The sequence below is a fragment of the Dendropsophus ebraccatus genome, chromosome 11, assembly GCF_027789765.1.
Source record: "Dendropsophus ebraccatus isolate aDenEbr1 chromosome 11, aDenEbr1.pat, whole genome shotgun sequence".
Taxonomy (NCBI): domain Eukaryota; kingdom Metazoa; phylum Chordata; class Amphibia; order Anura; family Hylidae; genus Dendropsophus; species Dendropsophus ebraccatus.
The window spans coordinates 38,397,317-38,420,941 of NC_091464.1; the positions used below are offsets into that span (position 1 = coordinate 38,397,317).

General features: G+C 43.6%; 2 protein-coding genes across 3 annotated transcripts in view; both read right to left on the reverse strand.

Moving 5' to 3' along the window:
- The window catches only part of MAP3K15 (mitogen-activated protein kinase kinase kinase 15), a 191,669-nt gene extending 189,491 nt beyond the window's left edge, over window positions 1-2,178 (reverse strand). The window contains exon 1 of the mRNA XM_069944509.1: window positions 2,163-2,178. The gene's annotated coding sequence lies outside the window, so the exon portion shown is untranslated. The remainder of the gene's footprint in view (window positions 1-2,162) is intronic.
- A 4,535-nt stretch (window positions 2,179-6,713) lies between these two features.
- SH3KBP1 (SH3 domain containing kinase binding protein 1) overlaps window positions 6,714-23,625 on the reverse strand; it is a 249,651-nt gene continuing 232,739 nt past the window's right edge. For both annotated transcript variants that reach the window (XM_069946144.1, XM_069946145.1), the window contains 5 exons: window positions 14,759-14,868; window positions 13,953-14,078; window positions 12,339-12,592; window positions 11,093-11,156; window positions 6,714-10,341 (listed from right to left, as the gene is read on the reverse strand). In XM_069946144.1, coding sequence (XP_069802245.1) covers window positions 10,300-10,341; window positions 11,093-11,156; window positions 12,339-12,592; window positions 13,953-14,078; window positions 14,759-14,868 — 596 coding nt within the window. In that variant the 3' untranslated portion in view covers window positions 6,714-10,299. The remainder of the gene's footprint in view (window positions 10,342-11,092; window positions 11,157-12,338; window positions 12,593-13,952; window positions 14,079-14,758; window positions 14,869-23,625) is intronic.

The window sequence follows — 23,625 nt, forward strand, 5'->3', positions numbered from 1 at the left end:
CCCCCTGCATCCCCCCATATAGAATAGCCCCCCTGCATCCCCCCATATAGAATAGCCCCACTGCATCCCCCCATATAGAATAGCCCCCCTGCATCCCCTCATAGAGAATAGCCCCCCTGCACCCCCCATATAGAATAGCCCCCCTGCATCCCCCATATAGAATATCCCCCCTGCACCCCCCATATAGAATAGCCCCCCTGCATCCCCCCCATATAGAATAGCCCCCCTGCATCCCCTCATAGAGAATAGCCCCCCTGCATCCCCCCATATAGAATAGCCCCCCTGCATCCCCTCAGAGAATAGCCCCCCTGCACCCCCCATATAGAATAGCCCCCCTGCATCCCCCCATATAGAATAGCCCCCCTGAATCCCCCCATATAGAATAGCCCCCCTGCATCCCCCCATACAGAATAGCCCCACTGCATCCCACTCCCATATAGAATAGCCCCCCTGCACCCCCCCATATAGAATATCCCCCCTGCATCCCCCCATATAGAATAGCCCCCCTGCATCCCCTCATAGAGAATAGCCCCCCTGCATCCCCCCATATAGAATAGCCCCACTGCATCCCCCCCATATAGAATAGCCCCCCTGCATCCCCCCATATAGAATAGCCCCCCTGCATCCCCCCATATAGAATAGCCCCCTGCATCCCCCCATATAGAATATCCCCCCTGCATCCCCTCATATAGAATAGCCCCCCTGCATCCCCTCATATAGAATAGCCCCCCTGCATCCCCTCATAGAGAATAGCCCCCCTGTAAAGCCCCAGACAGCCAGCCACCCCCCACCCCCCCCCCCCCCGCATCACCGCGTAAATAATAGCCCCCCTGCATCCCCTCATAGAGAATAGCCCCTGTAAAGCCCCAGACAGCCATCCCCCCATATAGAATAGCCCCCCTGTGGAGACCCCCCCATATGGCCACATGTGAAGGGGTTAAAAAAAAAAAAAAAGAAGAACATTCTCACCTCACCTCGCTCCCAGCAGCTTCTTCCTCCTGGTCCCGGATCTTCAGTCTGCAGCTTCTTCTCTATGCTGCAGCGCGGCGGCGGCGTCTCTCCTCACAGGCCCTCAGCGGCGCGTCAGGGAAGTGACGTCACCGCTGGGGGCCTGGCAGAGGTGCCTGCAGACGTGCCTGCGCGCGGCACGTCTGCGACCCCGGGCCGGCCCTGACAACTTTCAGCCGCGAAAACCGGCCCGGGGGGGGGGGCACATGCCACAGGAGTGACTGGCAGGGCCGGGGGCCAATTATGGCTCCCTGGCTCTGTCAGTCAGAGCCCGGCCACTGCAGACTGTGAGCGTTCATCTTGAACGCTCACAGTTAAAGGGCCAGGGCACTGGCCCTCTGCAGAGGCTGAATGAATAGCGCAGCGGCCGGCTGCGCTATTCTTGCAGCTACTGCTGAGGGCCGGTGCACATGGGGGGCAGGACCGGCGGCCCCCGGATTGGTAATACTGGCAGCCCAGCGGGCATTTGCCCGCTTTGCCAGATTACCAATCCGGGCCTGCTCACAGGTGACATCTTCTTTGATCTGAGGCGTCACTTTCCTTTTCCTCTCCATACGGCCCCAGCCTCCATGATGATTTCTTGCATCTACCATCCATCTCTTCAGAACCTGCCAGAGAAACATCTCAGGCTCCGCATTTCCAGCATCTTCCTTCCCCTTTCCCCCCTATAAGGTCCCAAACTGTAGTAATTCTGCTGCTTGGTGCAGTAAGGTCAGCTGGTAACTGTGTGACCTCCATTACACTAACATACAGGATGCTGGGAAAGCTGGGTTACCTCCATTACACTGACTTCCAGGATGTTGGGAAAGCTGGGTGATCTCCATTACACTGACATACAGGATGATGGGAAAGCTGGGTGACCTCCATTACACTGACATACAGGATACTGGGAAAGCTGTGTGACCTCTGCTACACTGACATACAGGATGCTGGGAAAGCTGGGTGACCTCCACTACACTGACATACCGGATGCTGTGAAAGCTGGGTGATCTCCATTACACACTGACAGCTGAAAGCTGGGTGACCGGTGAACTTTGTCACCGGGGGCAGGGCTTATCGCGCAGGGGGGGGGGGAATTATCGGGATATATCTTGGGCTCCCTCTGTGCAGAATTCCCCCCACCCCCTCCTCATTAGCCCCCACCAGCTACTCACCTCTCACCCTGCTGCCTCCAGCTCCTCTTCTTGGTGAGTCCGTTCTCATCTGACTTCCGGTGCAGACAGCCAGCCTGTCATACAGACTCCGCCTGCACAGGAAGCCCCTGTGTCTCTGCCCCCGCACTAAGCCCTCTGTCACTCTGGCCAGGGGATCTGGAACTTAGATCCCCTGAGGATGCGGGCCAGGTACTCTCGGGCTCTGCTGGGCGCCCCCTAGCTGTCGGCGCCCCGTGCGTTGGTCCGGCTCGCCCGGCCCTAGAAACGGTCCTGGATGAGACCAACATATCTAAATCCCCCCTTAGGGTAGCTTCACACATACCGTATCGCAGTGGATTTGATGGTGCGGATCTGCAGATTTCATCTAAATAACTGAACACAGCATCAAATCTGCACCATCAAATCTGCTGCGGATCCTGTATGTGTGAATGCACCCTGAGGCCGGATTCACACTACATATAACACCAGCTGTTCTGTAACCTGGCTGGGTCACAGAACAGCCTGTGTTACTGAAGATCATCCTGGTCAGTACTACCCTTATGCGCCCACATCCCTATTCACCGCTTCACACAATGGAGCTTGCGGCCGGAGCTGACATGTCTTGTGCCAATGAATAGCGCAGAAAACTGACATGTCAGTTTTTTGTGTGGCCGGATGGAATCCCAGCCGGACCACATACTATGTGTATACGCTCTGGCCGGGATTTCATTTATTTCAATACAACATATGTTTGGTATAAATCACGTCCATTGTTGCAAATTGCAGCGATCGCCGTGATTTATGCAAAACATACGTTGTGTGAACATGGCCTTAGGCTGGAATCAGACATGGCAGTTTTTGTGCCAAACCCAGAAGTGGATTCATATGGGTTGGAAAATATAAAGGGAGGACTTGTACTTCTTTTTACTGTTGAATCCACTTCTAGCTTTGGCACAAAAACTGCAGTTTTCCCAAGAACACGTGATCATGTGTGAAACCAGCATTAAAGGGGTTATCCAGCGCTACAAAAACATGCCCACTTTCTTCCAGAGACAGCCCCACTCTTGTCTCCAGCTTGGGTGAGGTTTTGCTGCTCAGTTCCATTGAAGTGAATGGAGCTTAATTGCAAACTGCACCTGAGCTGGAGAAAAGAGTCGTGTTGTCTCTGAAAGAAAGTGGCCATGTTTTTGTAGTGCTGGATAACCCCTTTAATCTTTACTGGCTCAGGATCTACCTCTGGGGTCCAAAAAATGAATTTTTAAGGATATTTATTTTTAGTTAAGAATTCTTTAAAAGTAGTACAACAATAAAATATAATAAAAACAAAACCTATATAAATTAGTTATCAATGTAATCTTACTCACCTCCCCTGCTCCCCTCTTCCCCCTAAATTTAAATTTTATGCATAACATTATTTTCAGTTTTGCAGTTCTGAAAGGTGTTGTTAGAAAGTACAAATGGCCATGCAAAACACAAGACCTCATAATGCTCTGTAAGTTGAGGAGGAAAAAATAAACCAAGTCTTAAATGGGTCAATAAGGTCTTTTTAGAGTTTGATTTATTCCTCCCGGGATTATCTAATATTCATACACATAAACTTAATAATACTGTCCAACAACCAGTGCAAACTTAAGAGCGGCCTTACACATAAGCTTTTTTTTGCATTTTTATGTCACAAAAAAAGCCAATGCAATGCAACTTTGGGCGTTTTTCTGGTCGTCATTTTTGCCCGTATTTGCGCGTGAGCATCGCCATCTCAGCCAATCAGCGGCTGCAGCAGCGTCTCGGCCACGGCTGCTGATTCCCAGGCTCCATCTTTGAAGAGGGAGAGCCCCAGGCTTGTCAGTGTCCCAGGCTCTGCTGAAAAACGAAGACGTTAAAGGTGAGTATCAATAGGGCCCCCCTTCTCCCCCCAGCACTGCAACCATCCCTGCAAGGAAGGGGAGCAATTAACCCCCTTCCTTGCTGGGATGAGTACATTGTGATATCAATGTGGCCCCCATGGGGTTAAGTAAGGATGGCATGCACCCTCACATAACCCCCTGCCACATTGTTCAGTCTGGCACATAAAGGGGGAGATTTATCAAACATGGTGTAAAGTGAAACTGGCTCAGTTGCAACCAATCAGATTCCACTTTTTATTCCTCACAGACTCTTTGGAAAATTAAAGGAGGAATCTGATTGGTTGCTAGGGGCAACTGAGCCAGTTTCACTTTACACCATGTTTGATAAATCTCCCCCAAAGTGTTAAGTGTGGATGTCATGCTACTGTAAGGTGCAGAACACATGTCACAATTACTCCTTGCCTTTTTTTTGTCTTGTTCCCTTTTGTTTTTTAGACATTGGTATCCAGAGGATTACTTCGGATTCAGTGTACTAAGTCAATGACCAGCATTTTTTTTTGTTTTTTCTTTTATAAAATGAACGAAGAGGGATGTGGGGTGTGTGTTTTTTTTTTATATTTTTTTTTCTATTGTGTTTTATTTTAATTTTATTACAGACTTAGTAGACAAGGCTGTCTAATAGACGGTATCCATTACTAAGTTAGGGCCAAGTGTTAACAGGTATAAAATGGCTAACACTAATCCCCAGTACCCACTGCATCAGGGGTACTGGGAAGAGCTGGGTATCAGTAGACCCGGAGCATCAAATATAGCATTTCCGGACTGGGCAGTAGCAGGCTAGTATTATTAGGCTGGGGAGGGCCTAAAAAAAAATTACCCTTCCCAACACTATGGAAATGGGGAAACCCTATGCTTTGGATAAAATAAATTTTTTTAAAAAGTGGCGTTTTCCTCACTGAAAAACACCACTAAAAAGCCCCATATGCATAGGCTATGGTGTTTTTAGTAGAGCTGAAGACTTTCATTCAGTCTGAGGGAGAAAAACGCTGTGGCTCCAAGTGATTGGCACTATGGAGGAGTGATTGGCGCACTGAGGAGTGATGTAAGTGTGCCACATGTCCTTCGTCTTGCAAGGGTTGTAACTAGCTAAACCGACTCAAAGGAAGAGAAAGAGGACACGTGATCCATATCTCTGATGGGAGGGGGAAGTAACCAGGAGTCAGAGTGGAAGCCAGCTTACAGCTTTTTTTTGTCTCTACATACTGTAACACCGGAACGATGCAGAGGCCAAAATAACACACAATTACAGATATATACAGCTTGGTGAATATTGTGCAATGCTTAACTGATGATTTAGAAAATAACTTTACCTTAGTCCTCGGCAGTCCAATCTCTGTATTTCCTGCTGTTCTTGATGTTTTTCTTGGGGAGAAGCAGATTCCTTGGAGCCCTTCTTGGCACCAGGCTAGCCTCTAAAAGCCTTTACCTTACTATGTGGGCAGAATGACTGACACCTCTTTTACTACACTAGTATCGTACCAGTCCCATTGCTGAGTTATCTTTAGGAGACAGTCTATGATTTAGCAATTTATTGATCACTTCATAGCAAATAAAGGGGTTGGCCGCTTTATAGTAAAATTGTTCAGTGTATAGTATTTAGGGGCGAACTAACTTTACCATAGGCCCCGGGCTATGCACCAAGCCTGGGACCCCCAACCCACTGTAACTATGGCAGCACTACCGTGGTGTACATAATACAGGATAATGTCATGATGCCCTGATTTGTGCAAAATCGGTGGTAAAAAAGCAGTGATTGTTTGCAAATCATGGCAGAACTGTAGCCAAGGACAACACACCACTGAAAGTATAAGTCTATTTGGGTGGCCATGGGCCCCCCAGAAGCTCTGGGCCCCGGGCTACGCTCGAAACAGACCTATTATAATCCACTACTGACAGTATTAGTAACTGTACTCACAGCACTTACTGACAAGCAGCTCCCTGTGTACCTCATACAGCTAAAATAAGACTACCCTCCTCCAGGCCGTGCTGCCCTGCTCTGTGGTGATTGTGTCCATAAGATGGCCGACATGGAGGAGCATGTGACTATGCTCCGCCCCCAGGGTCCACCACTGGGGGCAGAGCATGATACAGACCCAATGTTAAACACTGGGGGCCGGGCATGATCACATGCTTCTCCGTGTCAGCCATCTTATTGACAGACTCACCACAGAGCAGGGCAGCACAGCCAGAAGGAGAGGAATCTGGTTTTAGCTCTATGAGGTACACAGGGAGCTGCTGTCAGTGAGTAATACTGTACACTGAACTATTTTACTATAAAGTGGCCCTTTAATGCAACTTGCCACTTTGAAAACCGTGGCAGCTTTATGAAAACCAAAATTTGTGTCAGTCTCGAAACCTTTAGCGGCAAAAGTTGAAGTAAATAATTGTGATCTGACAGGTGTGTCTGTGCACGAACTATGAAGGTGCTGATGTTAGCAAGGTCTAATATCTATGATGGCATAGTCTGCTACCTAAATAGGAGTTCAGTATATGCCTTCTAAAGGGATTTTCTAGGATCTATCTATCTATCTTATATATTTTTAAGTGCCACTTCATCTGAATTATTTAGAAATAAAAAATCTAATATGTTTGACCCACACTCGAAAAACATTTACCTAATCAAGACACATAGAGACTGATGGAAGAAATAAAGCACAGTGACAGCACATCAATATAAAAAAACATTCGTTTTCATTATGAAGCTTACAACAGAGTGGCAAGTGACAATACATAAATACCAGAGATATAAAAATCCAAGTTTAAAACAACATCACTAAGTATGCAGGGAATTTATTGTATGAGCGGAGAGAGAGAGAGAGAATTATTATTTGCTCAACATAATTCTGATTGCTTAAAACACCAGAAGGGGAGCAAAAGAAAAATAGGTAAAACATGATTCACACTTCATTTTGAGTGATGCATATAAATTACACTGAGGTTGTAAAATATAATAAAGAACATACACTGGTAGAGAACACATTGAAGTTCCTGCAAGTACAACATGTTGTAATGATAGGGACATTCATTCCATGCTATAACAAACTAGCGTAACCTTCACAGCAGTAATGTAATCTTCCATCTCTTGTAACAGTCCGCACTCGTGATGTTTGTCACTCACAGAATACAAAGGGTCACAGCAGAAAAGAGTTTGGTTGTACAAGTGATATACATATTAGAAGACATGTAGGAAAATGTCCTTAGTTCCTTGTAATCCCACCATGCACTGCTTTCACCGGGTCACTTGGTCACACTTTAATTTTTATTATAGAATATTTAATATACACATACAGTAAAATCCCTTCAACCTGGTATCCAATAGTCCTGATTTTCTGTCATTGGACATATATATGGTATTATCATAGTAGCTTCCCTATATAACAGTTACATTTCACCTACATATAAATGACAATTCAAAGCTGGCTGTATATTTTAGGCTAGGTTCATGTTATTGCCATACAGTTTTATGTTTCGTTTTTTTTTGTATGCCAATTTAGGCCCATATACATTTTAATACATCACCCACTGTAAGACCATATATATATATATATATATATATATATATATATATATATATATATATATATATAATATTATTATTATTATTATTTTTTTTTTTAACAGAACAATAAAGCATGGTAGTCTACGGGGGAAATTTATCAAAGGATCTGCAGGTATTTTTAGGTGAATGACTGAAGTTTTTGCCCATTTTTTGGTCTAAGTTTTATTTATGAACCCGTATTCGATGGGCAAATATTTTTTAGATGTGATTTTTTTTAATCTGCTTGTTTTTAAGTATTTACCCCAAAATTTGCATAATCCAAGATTTGCCCCCAATTTATCATTTGTGCATTTTTAAAAATCGCACAAACTGATGCAGGCCTACATCTAGTCAGTTCCAAGTACATTCACACAATTTTTTTTGTGAATTTTCTGCAAATGTTTTATTTACAAATGTATTAATATTTAGTTAAATTAGTCCTATTCGGCTGGATAAAAAACAGATAAATATTCTGTAGAAAAACCTACAGAAACTGAACCCAGCATATATACATGCTAGGTTCATTAAAACCTGTAAATCTGCTGGATCATATTCTGTACGTTTTTTTTTTATTGCCGCACCACCAATAAATACCTCAAATGTGATGTGAATCTAGCCTTAGACTAAAGTTGACCAAATCCACTGATCTCTTAACTCCCCCCAATAACAGATGTCAGGGGAGAGAAGAGTCACACATGTTGAGTTTCATCATGTCTGATCCATTTGCCCTTGGTAAGATAAGCCAGCACAAGAAGTGACTGGCAGCAGCCTTCACCCATTCAGAGCACATATACACTTGGCCATGGGGAGAAATATGTGTCAGTGGCCCACACCTATCTGAAATGTACAGCCAGTTTCACAGTCCAGTGTATTAGGTAATCTGTCATTGTTCAAGTCCTATTAGAGGAATTTTATTGTATATATAAATACATAATAATCATACATAATACTCAGGCACCCAAATTTCTCTGCAAGTTCATCCAGACCCTTAATGGGATGCAGCTTATTGAGAAAGGGCAGTGTCACATATAAATACAGAAAGTGATATGCACGCGTCACCTCAGCTTTTACCTCCCTGTATGCTCTCATTTGCATTCACGCAGATTATTTCTTAGAGAAAATTACACATTTTTTTTTTCATTTTTGCCACCAAAAGAGATAAGTCGTATCATACAAGAGGCTTCCACCTGTATTAATGCACCAATAGAACATAAATGGTAGCACTAGTAATACTCTAAATGGTTGCCTCCAATAAGAGGCCGCTTCAAGCATCATTCTTGCCAGTTTGCAGTTACTCCAGCTAATTTTAAACCAAGTGGGCTTCGTTCTACATGTCACTATATAACGTCTGATATCAATATGTATATATCTATATTGCTGTTTTTCATTTAAATAGTTGTGCACCGATAAGTTAAAAATATAGTCATTCATATAAAGTGTCTTTTAGATTTTGTACCACTAGAGGTCTCTGTTGTACTTTATCCAGTGGCTTCAAATAAGCTGCACGTAGTACCAAAAATCACCACCAGAGTGAAATTCAGAAGTCTCAGCTGCTTGTAAACAAAGAACACCTTGGCTTTCACAATCACTGTCCTTACTCCATTGTTCTTTACAGTTTTTCTTTACTTGGAAACTAAGTGTAAACTAATCCAGAACCCTATTGGCAAATACATGTCTGATGCTGAATCCTCATGATGCAGACTAAATTACTGTCACAAATTTTCCATACCTTCCAAACAGAATCACATACAAGAAGTAGCCAAATATTCAGCTGGATGCTACCAGCCTGGGCGCCTGTTTCTTACTAACCATTTCCCACTGGTATCATAGTTTTAGCATATAATCTAGAACTCTCCCTTAGTAGGTTACTTATAAATAGTTTTTATTTTAACCTTTGTTTCTCAGTGATAAATGTAATATTATAGTGTGTTGTAAATATGTTATTTTATTGCATTTTAAGTTATAAGAAACATTACATTGACCTCTTAGTTTAGGTGTAACCCAGAGAAGGACATTCGTTGCCCTACCAGTAGATTTTGCTTCCTCTGGCCTGTTTTATTACTATAGTAGTTGGGGCTTCAGTATAACTGAATATGTTTTTGCATTAGTCAATAAAAATTTAAAACAAAAAAGGCACAAATCATCTTCAAATACCATACGTTCCTGTCCTAAGTACACATTCGTAAAGTACAGTGAAAAGAAAAGCGTTTCATCACATTGTATGAACAGTACTTTGCATATGTACGCTTCGACTCATAGATCCAAGCTCATACAGCATGTCTCAGAAGTTAACAGAAAGGACAAGAAAGGTCGCTCAGCTGCACAGATATTTCAGAAATCTGAGATAAAAGACATAATAAAAACAAACAAAAAAAAACAACATAAAATTATAAAGCTTGTAAACAGACAATTGGAAATACACTTTATTCATGGAAAAATATCATAAAAAAGTACCACTCTGAAGTAAAACTGCCTGAGTTTCCTTCATGCGCAGTTTTAAGGAGGAACACTTGAGCACAACGTCAAGTCCACTGATATATGTGTGTGTGGGCACTAGAAAAGTCACCAGGATGTCCTTGGTAGGTTGAACCGTTGTTGTGCTTGTTGCGTTTGAGGCAAATTTTTAGATCATTTGGCACCAAAAATATTTTGGCCTGGGAGGGAAGAACTGTTTGTGATTCTAGGACTGTAGATATGGGTTATGAAGTATCTGTTCTCATTTGGACTGTAGAGATTTCTTAATTTCGTTGACATCCATCTAGGAAAACAGAGACATTATTTAGACATTGTTTTATAGTGTCTACAAGAGGTCTAGTGCAGACAGACAGGTAATATATTCCACTAACATCCTGTAGATAGTCATTGTCCATTGGCTAGACTTCATGAACGATTGTCCCTGTCAAACATGTAAGCAGAAAGTTCTACAGTACTCTCCAATGCCGCACTTCCATCCTCTGGCCGTTTCAGGGAAGAGTGTGGGGTATGTTGTGGGCGTCACTGGGGTGTCATGGCGACATTGGGCAGCTATTGGACACTGGCTGCGTGTCTAGTTTCAGCACACGCAATACTCACAAAACATGCTCCCGCCTTGGAGAGAATGAGAAGGAGCTCTATAGACAGCCCCACTCTTGTCTCCAGCTTGGGCGGGGTTTTGCTGCTCAGTTCCATTGAAGTGAATGGAGCTTAATTGCAAACCGCACCTGAACTGGAGACAAGAGTCATGTCATCTCTGAAAGAAAGTGGCCATGTTTTTGTAGCACTGGATAACGCCTTTAAGGGTAAGGCTACATTCGCACAAGTGTAGAGCTGTCCACAGCCACGAACCCGCAGCTACGGTATGTGCATACAAAGCCGTCTGCAATTGCATAGACCAATACATAGAGATCCGTGTTTGAACATGCAGATTCCGTGCAGATGTTGCACTTGGTCAGAATTGAACCCAGGATTACAGCAGTGTTATCCCCTGAGCAGCCCTGCTGAATATCTATGCTGAAGCCATGATTGTGTACCTGTAATCGTAGGCGGATCTTCTTTTCTTCATCCAGCTCGGAGAGTAATTGTTTGATTTCTTTTCTAAAATAAAAATGATAAGATTAAAGCAGTTACATTACTGAACCATATCTGGTGTAACTTCACACATGCTGGATCACCACCCAGTCACTTTGTGAAAGTGAGAATTGTGAGGACTGAAAACATCTTAGGGGCATGATGTATACAGGCCGGATTTAAAGGGGTACTCTAGCAAAAAAAAAATTCCTTTCAAATCAATTGGTGCCAGAAAGTTCCAGAGATTTGTAATTTAATTTTATTTAAAAAATCTTCAGTCTTCCAGTACTTATCTGCTGCTGTATGTCATGCCGGAAGTGGTGTATTCTTTTCAGTCTGGGGAGTATGATAAATTAGTGATAGGGGATTTGCTACTGCTCTGGACAGTTCTTGTCACGGACAGAGGTGGCAGCAGAAAGCACTGTGTCAGACTGGAAAGAATACACCACTTCCTGCAGGATATACAGCAGCTGATAAATACTGGAAGACTGGAGATTTTTTAATAGAAGTAAATCACAATTCTCTGGCACTTTTCCCTGGAGGGAGTACCCCTTTAATCTGCCTGTATAGACAGGGAAGATAATCCTATGTATGACGTTTTACAATTTGTATCTGTTAACTAAATTCTGGTTAAAAAAAAAATCCTCTTATATAATCAGACATAACCAAATAAAGCACAATCTATTGCAGCTCCACAATTTTTCCGCTTGCCCTAGGTTTCGGTCCCGGATCCACCCCTGTGTGATCTGACTGGAGTCTTACAACACTGCACTGACGGCTATCATTAGCTGGGTGTAATTACTTCCTCCTCTCTGATAAATTGATATTTTGGGATATAATTGCAGTTTCCTTTGTCTCTCGTCTTTTGCACATACTTATTTCATCCAGATGAAAATGACTGACTGTATTTATGAGAGCAGTGACAATTACAGGATCTCTTGGCAGCAAACTTAATTAAATCCAAAGCTGGTGAAAATAAGCGTGAGCCGGACGCGGGATTGACGGTGGGAGAAACCAACATGAACAATAACATATATGTCTCTATGTTCATCTGACTTTCCTCTATAAGCCCAAGTGGGGAGCCACAAAGTCATCCATGACATATTTGAAGTTTTAGATAAAGACTCTTATCCATCTTTACTAGAAAAAAACTACTCTTCTAGACTATGGGCAGCTATGCTGTCTTCTGCTGGAGCTCCTATGACTTACTTTTGCTGGTCCTTCATTGTCTCAATGATGCTTCTAAGCTCCTTGACTTGCGTCTGCAGCTCTTCTAGTGATGACTGGCCATGTTCCACCTTGTGTCTTGCATCGGCGCTACCAAAGGACGGAGAGTTTGACCTGTGACTACTTGAGGTGACAGAATGGAATGCTGAAGGGGCTCCAGGAGCTCCATGGGAGAAGCTAACACTTGAAATCAGACCTCCTGGTTTGGGGGGCAATGCAGCTCTATTATCTGGCACCTGCAAGACAGGAAACAAACTAAATATCTTGAAAAAATGTAAGACATTCTTATTACTATTAAGGCACAACTAGTAATGACCTAGTAAAGAAATGTGTCTCAGCAATATGTCCAAAATAGTCATTACATCGGTGCTAGAGCAGACAATGCCCATACAGAGGATGGGGAGGATGGAAGAGATCCCTACTCAGCTGACGGTTATTGAAGGTTTATAGGCATCTTAAAGGGAATCTGTCACTAGGTTTATGCCGCCTTAAATGAGGGCAGCATAAACTAGCGACAAATGCTGAACAGATCGACGTATTACTTACATCATTTTGTTCAGTCGTTCTTTTAATATGTAGGAGAATATGATATTTGCCACACCCCTCCCCCCGCCCTCCAGCTGCTGATTGACAGTTGACTGCCTGTATATAAACTGCCAATCAGCAGCTGGTGGGCGGAGTTTTCTGCTTCTCATGAATATTGAGGACTACTGAGCTCATGCCCATAATGGAGAAGACTACTTATTGCCCATGTTATTCAGGAGGATATCTATGGATCAGCTGCACAGAACAATGTAACGGCCCTATTCCACGGGCCATCTAGAGGAGCAAACGAGCGCTGTAAGCACTCGTTTGCTCCTCGTTCCCTGCTTGCTGCCGACGCTATTCAACGCGGCTGCAGCGAGTGAGTGCGGGAGGGGCGGCGGGGAGCTGAGGGAGGGCTGCCCGGGTGATCGCTGATCGTCCGGGCAGCCCATAGGATACAGCAGCGTCTGCTGCCGATGCTCCTATTCAACGGAGCGACGGCAGCAGATCGTTGCTGTATCAGTCGCTTGTTTTTCAACATGTTGAAAAACAAGCGACTGCAACGATCAGCAGACATGAACGCTGTCGGCTGATCGTTGCACTCTATTCCACAGGACAATTATCGTCCGTAGCAGCCGATATTGGCCGAATACGGACGATAATCGTTCCGTGGAATAGGGCCTTAAGTGATACACCATTCTGTTCAGCTTCTCTTCACTAGTTTATGCTACCCTGAGATGGGACAGCATACACCTACTGAAAGAGTCAGGCTATCCTTATAAACAAATATCCAGTTGAAGAACCATCTTTGTTCTAATCCTGCACTTACAGACTGAGGCCCCATTCTCACTGAGCAAAACTAGCGGAATTCCGCGGCGGAAGAAACATGTTCATTCTTCAGCGCGGACAGAGCAGGAGCGCGCACCTCCCATAGACTCCCGTTATGAGCGGGAGGCTAACGGCAATTCTGCTAGTTTTTCTCAGTGGGAAAGGGGCCTGACACAGACATTAGCTTGTGCTTCTGACCCTGCCATTTCATTATTACATTAAATCAAAGGTTCTATAGCTTACCTGTGACGTTACACTACGTGGGGTTTTCTTGGATGGGTCTATTGTTCTTTGCGGCAGGTGATTGATATCATCCTTGTCATCCTCTGGGCTTGGAGAGTCGAAGAAATCAGGACTGGAAAGGGAGGACTGCAAAAGAATACATTGTCAACTGAATGCAACCATATTTCTAACATGACGTGAGATGATGAAGACCATCCTCTTCATTACTAACACAGCCATAGTCTATAAGCGGGCTCTTAAGTAGAAATGAATTCACTAGAGAATGAGACGAATATGTCAGCTAAGTACAGTAATGCATTGTGCCTTTTACTATAGTTGATCCCTGGAGGCCAATTCTATTTTCACACTTCTGTACAGCCTAGGACAAGACGCTCCCCTACCTGATAACTGTGGCCATATCATGCTTTATATACACACAAATTTCAGGGAAAGAACAGCTGCTTGTCTCCTAATAACAGGACAGGCGGGATGAAGAGAAGACTATATGATATTAGACCCTGTTACACCTGTCACTCATAAAAGCTGTATCACTGTATCTTGGTCATCCTGCAGATGATGTTAGTGGTGATAGGGACGGAAAATCCCGTTCGACACCTCTGTTCAGTGAGAAAGAACACTCTTGCTGCACCTCACCCCTCCCCGTAGAGGACACAGAAACGCTTGGCCCTGCCAATCAATCGGCAGTCAGTTATTGAAGGTGTATAAGGGCCTTTGCTCATATATATTTCAGTCATGTCCATCTACTTATAGCTTCCCTGCATGAGAATCTCTTAATTTTGAACATGCCTCGCGGGCACAAGTCCTACCGATGTCAAAGACTGAGAAGGTGGACGTCTCCCGCTGGATTTAGGTCTTGAGGCAGTAGGATGACTAAGTTTCTCTCCAGTTGACACAAGGGAATCAAAGCCTTCGACATCTAAAAGATAAAACACAGATATGGCAAAACCGAGATGAATAGGCATCTAATTCACATACTGAGCGGAATAGCGAAGATAATTCTGACACTTCTTCTGAGACAGGAATTGGATACCCTCAAACGGCCTATGTTATATACTGACATTTATTCTTTCCATTTCTATTACTGGTCTACTTCATTTATACAAGAACATTAGAATAAGATAACACAGAAGGCACATTTATATTCTTTCATTAAACAGACATTCATTTCATGGACTTATTTAGTGCAGTGTAAGGAACTCTGTCTACAATGAAGGTTTTGCAGTATTCCTATAATTCAATCCGAGTTAGTGCAGTAGGTTTGCTAACTATAAGCACATAGGTAGATGTTATTAGGCTAGCTCCGTGCAAGAGTCAACATTTTTTGCATAAACCTTATTTTCTGGAAAAATCTGCACCTGTTTTCATTATTTTTAAAAACAGTAAAATGGATAATGAAAGGGCATTTCCTCTTGCGGACTGGACACCAGAAATCAACGTATGCTATACCAAATATCTGCTCCTGTGTACAGGGTAAGTTCACATGCCACAGATCTGCGGCACAACTGTTGCAAGTAAATGTGGAGTTGATAAATGGGCACCAGGTAGTATAGGAGATTTGTAACGGCCCACCTCATCCAAGGTAGGTGGCTCCGTGGAAATGGGTTCCTCAACCTTTAATTGACATGTAGGAAAACCATTGCAGTTAAAGTGAAAGTTTATTAAAAAGAAAATGGGCTTTTGTTCTTTAGTTCTGACCAGAAAATACAGAATCTAAACAGACAACTTTAGTGGTGGGCAACGTTTCGGTCCTCCTAAACCTTTCTCAAGCCAACGCCTTAGGGCCGGTTCACACTGAGCAAACACGGTGCAATTCTGCGGTGGAGCTCTCCTCCGTGGAATCCCGCCATGCTCAGTGTGCTGCTTTGAGCGAATAGGAGAGCGCGCGCCTGTCCGCTGCCACCGCTCTCCGCTCAAAGAAAGAACATGTTCATTCTTTGAGCGGAGAGGAGAGGGAGCGGACAGGTGCGCGCTCTCCCATTCGCTCAAAGCAGCACACTGAGCATGGCGGGATTCCACGGAGGAGACCTCCACCGCAGAATTGCGCCGTTTGCGCTCAGTGTGAACCAGCCCTTAAGGTAGGAGTGTGTAAATAGATATAGAGGGCATGCGCCTGCTCCATAGATCATGGATTCTACAAAGCGTGAAGCTGGTGTCATGTATGATTATGGCGCCAGAAACTCCAAACGTATTCAAATCTTCCCGTTACTGTCAAGACACATTTATGCAGCTGTGTCACCACAGTAGCGGGAAGATTTAAATAGGTTTAAAGCTCCCGGCATTATACTTTGCATCAAATTATGTAGATATTTGTGTGGATTTGTTGTTGAATATGAAAATTGGAAAATGGCAATGTGTTTCAAATTCCACAGTTGCAGAATATTGTGGATTTATTGTTAAGTCGATGGGCAAAACGTGTGATAAATCCACAGCATAAACATAGTATATATAATATATAACAGTTTTTTATGCAGCATATAAATTTGTTCCAATTTCATCCACAATATTGCTATGGTTTACACTAGATTTTCTATATGGAAATTCAGTGTGGAAAATCCACAGTGTAAGTGCTACATGTGGCTGTACTGTAATGTGCACGCAGTATATTGGCCGTCATTTTAGTCAGTTGTTTTACCAATAGCAAGAGTTGTTCCAAACCACCGAACAGGGGTAAATCTTTGCATTATAGTTTTCTGTGTGCTGATTCCACCTCTGGCTGGGGTAAAAATACTGACTAAAATGGGGACTTAAATACTATGGGGGAATTTACCAAGACTGGCCTACCAGTACGCCTGTCATACATAAAAACCCCAACCTGCGACAGATTTAATAAGAGGGGCATGAGTAAGCCCGTCATAATTTTGATAACTTCCGCCCTATGTTTGCACATAGCCTAAAACTGGAATAACACATGCAGTTGTTTGTGACGGTCTTTGATGCACAGTCACAGCCATTCACAGGAGTAAATCCAAAAAGAAAAAAAAAAAAAAAAGGAAAAATAAGCCCATGCAAGGTTAGAGTGCTATTACAGATCTGTCGGTAATGTCTTTAAAGACAGTTATTCAAAAACAAAACAGACATTTCATGCATTTTCAAGATTGTTTGTAATGCATTTTAGGTTTGGAGCCCTTCCTTCAATTTTCCATTCCTTTTCATTCTTTTTAATTAGAATTTTGAATTTGAATTATGGCTGTGGCTCCAAACAGCATTGTGTGTGACACCAGCCTTAAAGGGGAACGCCGGTTAAGAAAGATTTAATGCTGTAGAATCCCCACCCATATTCTAAGCTTGCATGTAATAGGCTTTTATTACATTAATTGGTCTATTTGTCTGCAGCGCATCCTGACTTATACCTTGAAGTTGCTGAAAATCCTCACTTTTTGGTCCACTTTGTCTCCACTCCTCTGTCCTCCCCCTCCATACTGAGGTCACATGATCTGTCTCTTCTGTTGCCAGGGAAGCTGTAACACCTCATCTGTAACCCCGCCCACCACTGACATCACACAGTGATCACCTGGCCAATAGCAGGGAACCAATAGCCCCTTTTGAGTAGTAGAGGGGAAAGAAGACACTGTTATTTCACCTCTTTCTCTAACTATCTATATAGATACTGTGTTTACTGTGCAAAGTAGAAGCAGATTGAGACAGTGGTGGACAGATACTAAAAGCAATGCATGCTGGGAGATGTAGCTTCCCAGGCAGATGCCATGATTTAAGACTGGGATCATTTGTAAAACTTCAAACTTGGGACCAGGAGCAGCATAGACAAGTGGGAAATGTGTCAAACAATCAATGGGGGTCCAGTGAGTGCGACTATATGGTTTTAATTTATTTATGGGGTTGCTGAAAAAACCCTTTTAAGACACTACTTGTAGTCCCTTAGTACCCTAATACTAAGCCAAAAGCTTCCCACACTGGCCATTAAAGCATGCTATAATCACAGAAGGGTCAACAGGTCAAATACAACACTGCCAAATGGTTAAGTGATCGCACACAATCCTTATAAAACAGCATGTGGCCAGTTCACAGGCGTCATCACTGAAGTGAAGTCACAGTCAGAGTTAGGTCAAGACCCACAGAGATCCTTTGGCTAAACATTTTTTACAAACAGACAACTAGTCGAAAATGTGAAGTTGTCTTTAAGAAATGAAAATAATGTGTCCTCTAAATCCCAAGCATGTCACAATGAGGCCGCTGTGATTTGTGGTTTTATCCACCCTTTACAGCAGTGCGCTGGTTTCCCCTGACTACAACCCCAGATACAGGTTACAGGGCTGACTGAGCAACTCCTCATGCAGGAAGCCCCAGTACAATGTTACCCTATTCCATTATCTTCAAGCCTTGCCAACATAATAATAGTAATAATTTTATTTTCATAATTATTATTATAATATTATAACATAAAATAATAATAAAAATAGTAACACCATAACATAATAATATAACATAAAATAACATAAAAATGAATTCCAATATATCCATACTACATAAGAGACTGGCCGTTCCATGACCTCTCCATGGCCGCTTGCACCATAGTGTGCACTGACAGGGTTTTCTGCGGCCACTATTCAATGAATAGCAGCTGCAGAAAACGGACGTGTCAGTTTTCTACGGCGCCGCTAGGGATCCCGGCCAGAGTGTATACTATGTGTATACACTCCGGCCGGGATTCCCTCAGAAGGCAGCACTACGTAAATTCCGTGGGATTCCACACGGAACTTGCGTTGTGTGAACATAGCCTTAAGTCAGGGGTGGGGAAACTCCGGCCCCCGAGATCTCCTGATGCCCGCGGACTTGTGGACCCTGCGCACAGCATCCTTCTGTGTCCGGCAGTGTCATGCACATTATAACTGAGTGCCGTGGCTACCTGACACAGAGTAGGATGCTGTGCCTGCCAGCTCCTCTCAGCCTTAGTGGCGTACGTCTAACTTCTCCTGTGAGCCACACGTGATGACATCACATCATCGCTCGCCGCCTGCTGGAGAAGACGTGCGCTGCTCTGGCATGGACTGTAGGAGATGGCCGAGGACCCGGCCAGCGCTGGAGCAAGGAAAGGTGAGTGGAATGTTTATTGTTATTTGGCACTGAATACCAGGTCATGACAGGAGGGGGTAACTACAGCTACCAGGTCATCACAGGAGGGGGTAACTACAGCTACCAGGGCATGACAGGAGGGGGTTACATCAGCTACCAGGTCATCACAGGAGGTGGTAACTACAACTACCAGGGCATGACAGGAAGGGGTATCAGCAGCTACCAGGGCATGACAGGAAGGGGTATCAGCAGCTACCAGGGCATGACAGGAGGGGATAACTACAGCTATCAGGGCATGACAGGAGGGGGTAACTACAGCTACCAGGGCATGACAGGACGGGGTAACTACAGCTATCAGAGCATGACAGGACGGGGTAACTACAGCTATCAGGGCATGACAGGAGGGGGTAACTACAGCTAGCAGGGCATGACAGGAGGGGGTAACTAAAGCTATCAGGGCATGACAGGAGGGGGTAACTACAGCTATCAGGGCATGACAGGACGGGGTAACTACAGCTACCAGGGCATGACAGGACGGGGTAACTACAGCTATCAGAGCATGACAGGACGGGGTAACTACAGCTATCAGAGCATGACAGGAGGGGGTAACTACAGCTATCAGAGCATGACAGGAGGGGGTAACTACAGCTATCAGGGCATGACAGGAGCAGGTTAACTACAGTTATCAGGGCATGACAGGAGGGGGTAACTACAGCTGTCAGGGCATGACAGGAGAGGGTAACTACAGCTATCAGGGCATCATAGAAAGGGGTTACTACAGCTATCAGGGCATGACAGGAGGGGGTAACTACAGCTATCAGGGCATCATAGAAAGGGGTTACTACAGCTATCAGGGCATGACAGGAGGGGGTAACTACAGCTATCAGGGCATGACAGGAGGGGGTAACTACAGCTATCAGGGCATGACAGGAGGGGGTTAACTAAAACTATCAGGGCATGACAGGAGGTGGTAACTACAGCTATCAGGGCATCATAGAAGGGGGTTACTACAGCTACCAGAGCATACCAAGAGGGGGTAACTACAGCTATCAGGGCATTATAGAAAGGGGTTACTACAGTTACCAGGGCATAACAGGAGGGGGTAACTACAGTTACCAGGGCATGACAGGAGGGGGTAACTAAAGCTACCAGGGTATGACAGGAGGGGGTAACTACAACTATTAGGGCATCATAGAAAGGGGTTACTACAGCTACAGGGGCATGACAGGAGGGGATAACTACAGTTACCGGGGCATGACAGGAGGGGGTAACTACAGCTACCAGGGTATGACAGGAGGGGGTTACACCACTTGGGAAGTGGGGTTAACTACAGTCACCACTTTGGGGGGGAGGGGTTTAGGGGTCACTACAGCTACCAAAGGCACCACTAGAGGGTTAACTACAGGCACCACTTTGCCTTGCACAGTATAACATTAAGTGCGACAGCCATGTAGTGTATGGCCCTCGAATAATTTTTTAAATGCTCAAATGGCCCTTGAGCAGGAAAATGTTCCCCACCCCTTCCTTCAGTGATTTCATATATAAGGTGCTGGGACTACATGGACAATGTACACTGTAGCCATATACCGTGTCATGCTACATGCTTCACTCTAGCTCTCCTATATCTATGGATACAATACTCCACTCCATTAGAAAATGTCAAACATGTGCTTCAAGCTACTTCAATGTCACTTGGTTTAATGTGTAGGAATAAATGCACATTTCTGTTCTCGCTTTTCATTGTGTTTTTACTAATAATTACAGACGTGTCAAAATGCCAATGCTATATAGCTAGCACAAGGAGTTCAACCTACACCCCCCCCATACTTGTAATGAACTGAATACGGAAGAACAGAAACACCCACATAGAGCTGGCAGATATGAAAAAGAAAGAAAAGTAGAACAATTATCAGTTATCTATTGCCTTATCTCATTCATATTAAAACAAAGTTACTAGGTTGTCACCCATCTACCTATTAATCATGGCTGGGGGCTACTATCAGCTCAGTAGAGAGGAATAATGTGTAACACAAATTTATTGTGTAGCATATTGATTTTAACTTAGGTTTACTGGTCTAGGCTTAAAGGGGTAGCCAGGATTAAAGAAACATAGCTGCTTTCCCTCAGAAACAGCACCACTCTTATCCACCAGTACTGCAGCTCAGCTCCAATAAAGTGAATAAAGTCCAGTTGTAATACCACACACAGCATGAGTACACATACTGTATGGCGCTATTTTTCTAATCCTGGATAACCCCTTTAAATCCACTTCTCTCAAACTATGACACTGCATTTATAAAACACATTTATATATATATATATATATATATTTATATATCACAGACAGGAACTCGGGCAGGCCATATCTCCAGAATCCCAAATAAATATGGGAACGCCATGTCTTTTGTTCCCTTGCACTTGTATTGTTGAGGCAATAGGTGGTATTGTACTGGCGAAGCACAGCTGTATTCTCCAGCCAAGTATTAATGAATTGTTGTTATAAATATTCACTATGCATGATTTAGCATTCTGCAGCAATCGTTTACAGTCTACCCTATACACTGATGAAGAAACCTAACTGCATATGATTAGGATCAAGCTGCGGGTGTAATATGTGTGTGTAATTGCATCTGCAAGTGGATATTATACCATCATATCAGCAAAATTATATATACAGAGTAACAGGGCACTAATGTCTGATATGGACAATAGTAATGAAGCTACAGTATAATCATCAATTTAGGGGGTTTTGGGGCTTTAACACAGACAAACTGGTGATCCACCACACAGCTTTTAATAGCTTAATGGGTATATGGGTGTTGTATCCATTAGTGCATGTATGGCTGGCTCAGCATGTCACTGCTTCAGCAAAGTGAACACAGACTGGAGGAAAACCTTTAGTGCAGCAATGTGAATGTGAGATTAGAAAAACAAACAGCACCACTCTTTACCTCAGGCTGTGTATGGTATTACACCTCACCTCTACTTCAATAGAACTCTGCAGCCATAACACACCCAAATTGAGGACAGAGAGAAAGTTGCTGCCAGACATGTTTTTCTAAACCTGGATAACCCCTTTAAAAAAAAAAAACACATGCAACTGACAGTTTTTGTCAAATCATGGCTTTGTTTAATGATACCTCTTGGTCACTGTTGCTTCAAATAACGTCCCTACTTTTGATAGTATAAGTGATCTGTCACATATATTTGTAAATTACTTCATTTACCAACCAAGGTGGACTCCTTACCCCCAGAAAAACAGCTCAAAAGTTTGGGCCCCTAAGTGTCACTTGTTAAGTAGCAGTTTCTAAAGGAAATGCATCTTTAGTAAGAGGGATAGCAAGACAGAACACGGGAAGTAGGGGTAAGGCTTTGCATGTGCTATGTCCAGGAGAGAGAGAGAGAGAGAAGGCCTGGGCTGTGTACATGCAAGCTGAGGCTTTCTTCTTCCTTCAGAGGATATGCACTGTCCATGAAGAGTAGATCAATACTTCCCCTCCCATCCCAGCAGCAGGTTGGTGCATACTGTTTGCTCCTTTACACTCACAAAGCATCTAGCAAAGCCAGTGCATCAGAACCCCTTTCTCCCACAAGATGTCATCTACAGTACTGAACTGTGTAAACCATGAGCCCAGCACAGTGGCAGCCTGTTCAATCCAGTGCACTTTCGCCAGCCCTATGTCATGGCATAGCAGTAAGGGCTATGTGCTGGGCTATGATTGGCCAATAGTAAGAATTAGACATAACGTTTTTCTTTAACTCTAAGAAAAAGTGAAAGTATTCCCCTCTATAAAAATGCACCTTGTTTTGTAAGATTAACCCTTCATAGAAGTGAAACAGTGATTTTAGTGCCCTCACTGCTGCTATTGAGCCTATGAGTCCCTTCCATGGTGCATTGTAAGTTTTCATTCTCTCCATTTCGTGAGGCAGGACCAGAGCTGGGCCATCTGCATGAAGTACACACACTTATTAGGCCAGGAACACCCTGGAAGGTGTTATATAAACTTATGTAAGCCCCGCCGCTCTGACTGGAAACGAGGACATATATTCACAGTTTTGTATGATTTTGGTGTATATCTGTATATATGTCTGTGATACATATGGAATATGTGTGATGCTTGTAGTGCATGTCATGACACTGTGAATCAGATAGGGGAAATGGTCACATTCATGGAAAGATTACAAAGGGGATCTCCTATTTCAGCTACTAAAGGAAACCCCATTAAATCAGCTTGAAAGTAATAGCATAACAGGAAAAATCTTTTATATCTTTTTATAGATTTGTCTGAAAAAATTGTTGGTGAAGCCACAAATGTACTTAGTAGTCAAAAATCTAATTAAAACGGCAATGACAGTGAAATAAGCGCAGCCGTGCTGGTTTACATAATGTGCCGTGTGGAAGAGTGTTCTTCTAGCATAGATCTGACAAATGAACACAACTCTGATGCAAATGACATCTTCTAGGCAACAATAAATCAGGATGGCAGCATGATATTGATGAGGTGCCAGAAGCGCTCTTGTGCATTCCACTTATATGACAGTGTAGGAAGCTACCAGCCATATAGTGCACAACTGCGCTTACAATGGGATGAGAGATTGTCACTGCAAACATGCACTCTACATCTACAGCATAGACACTCAT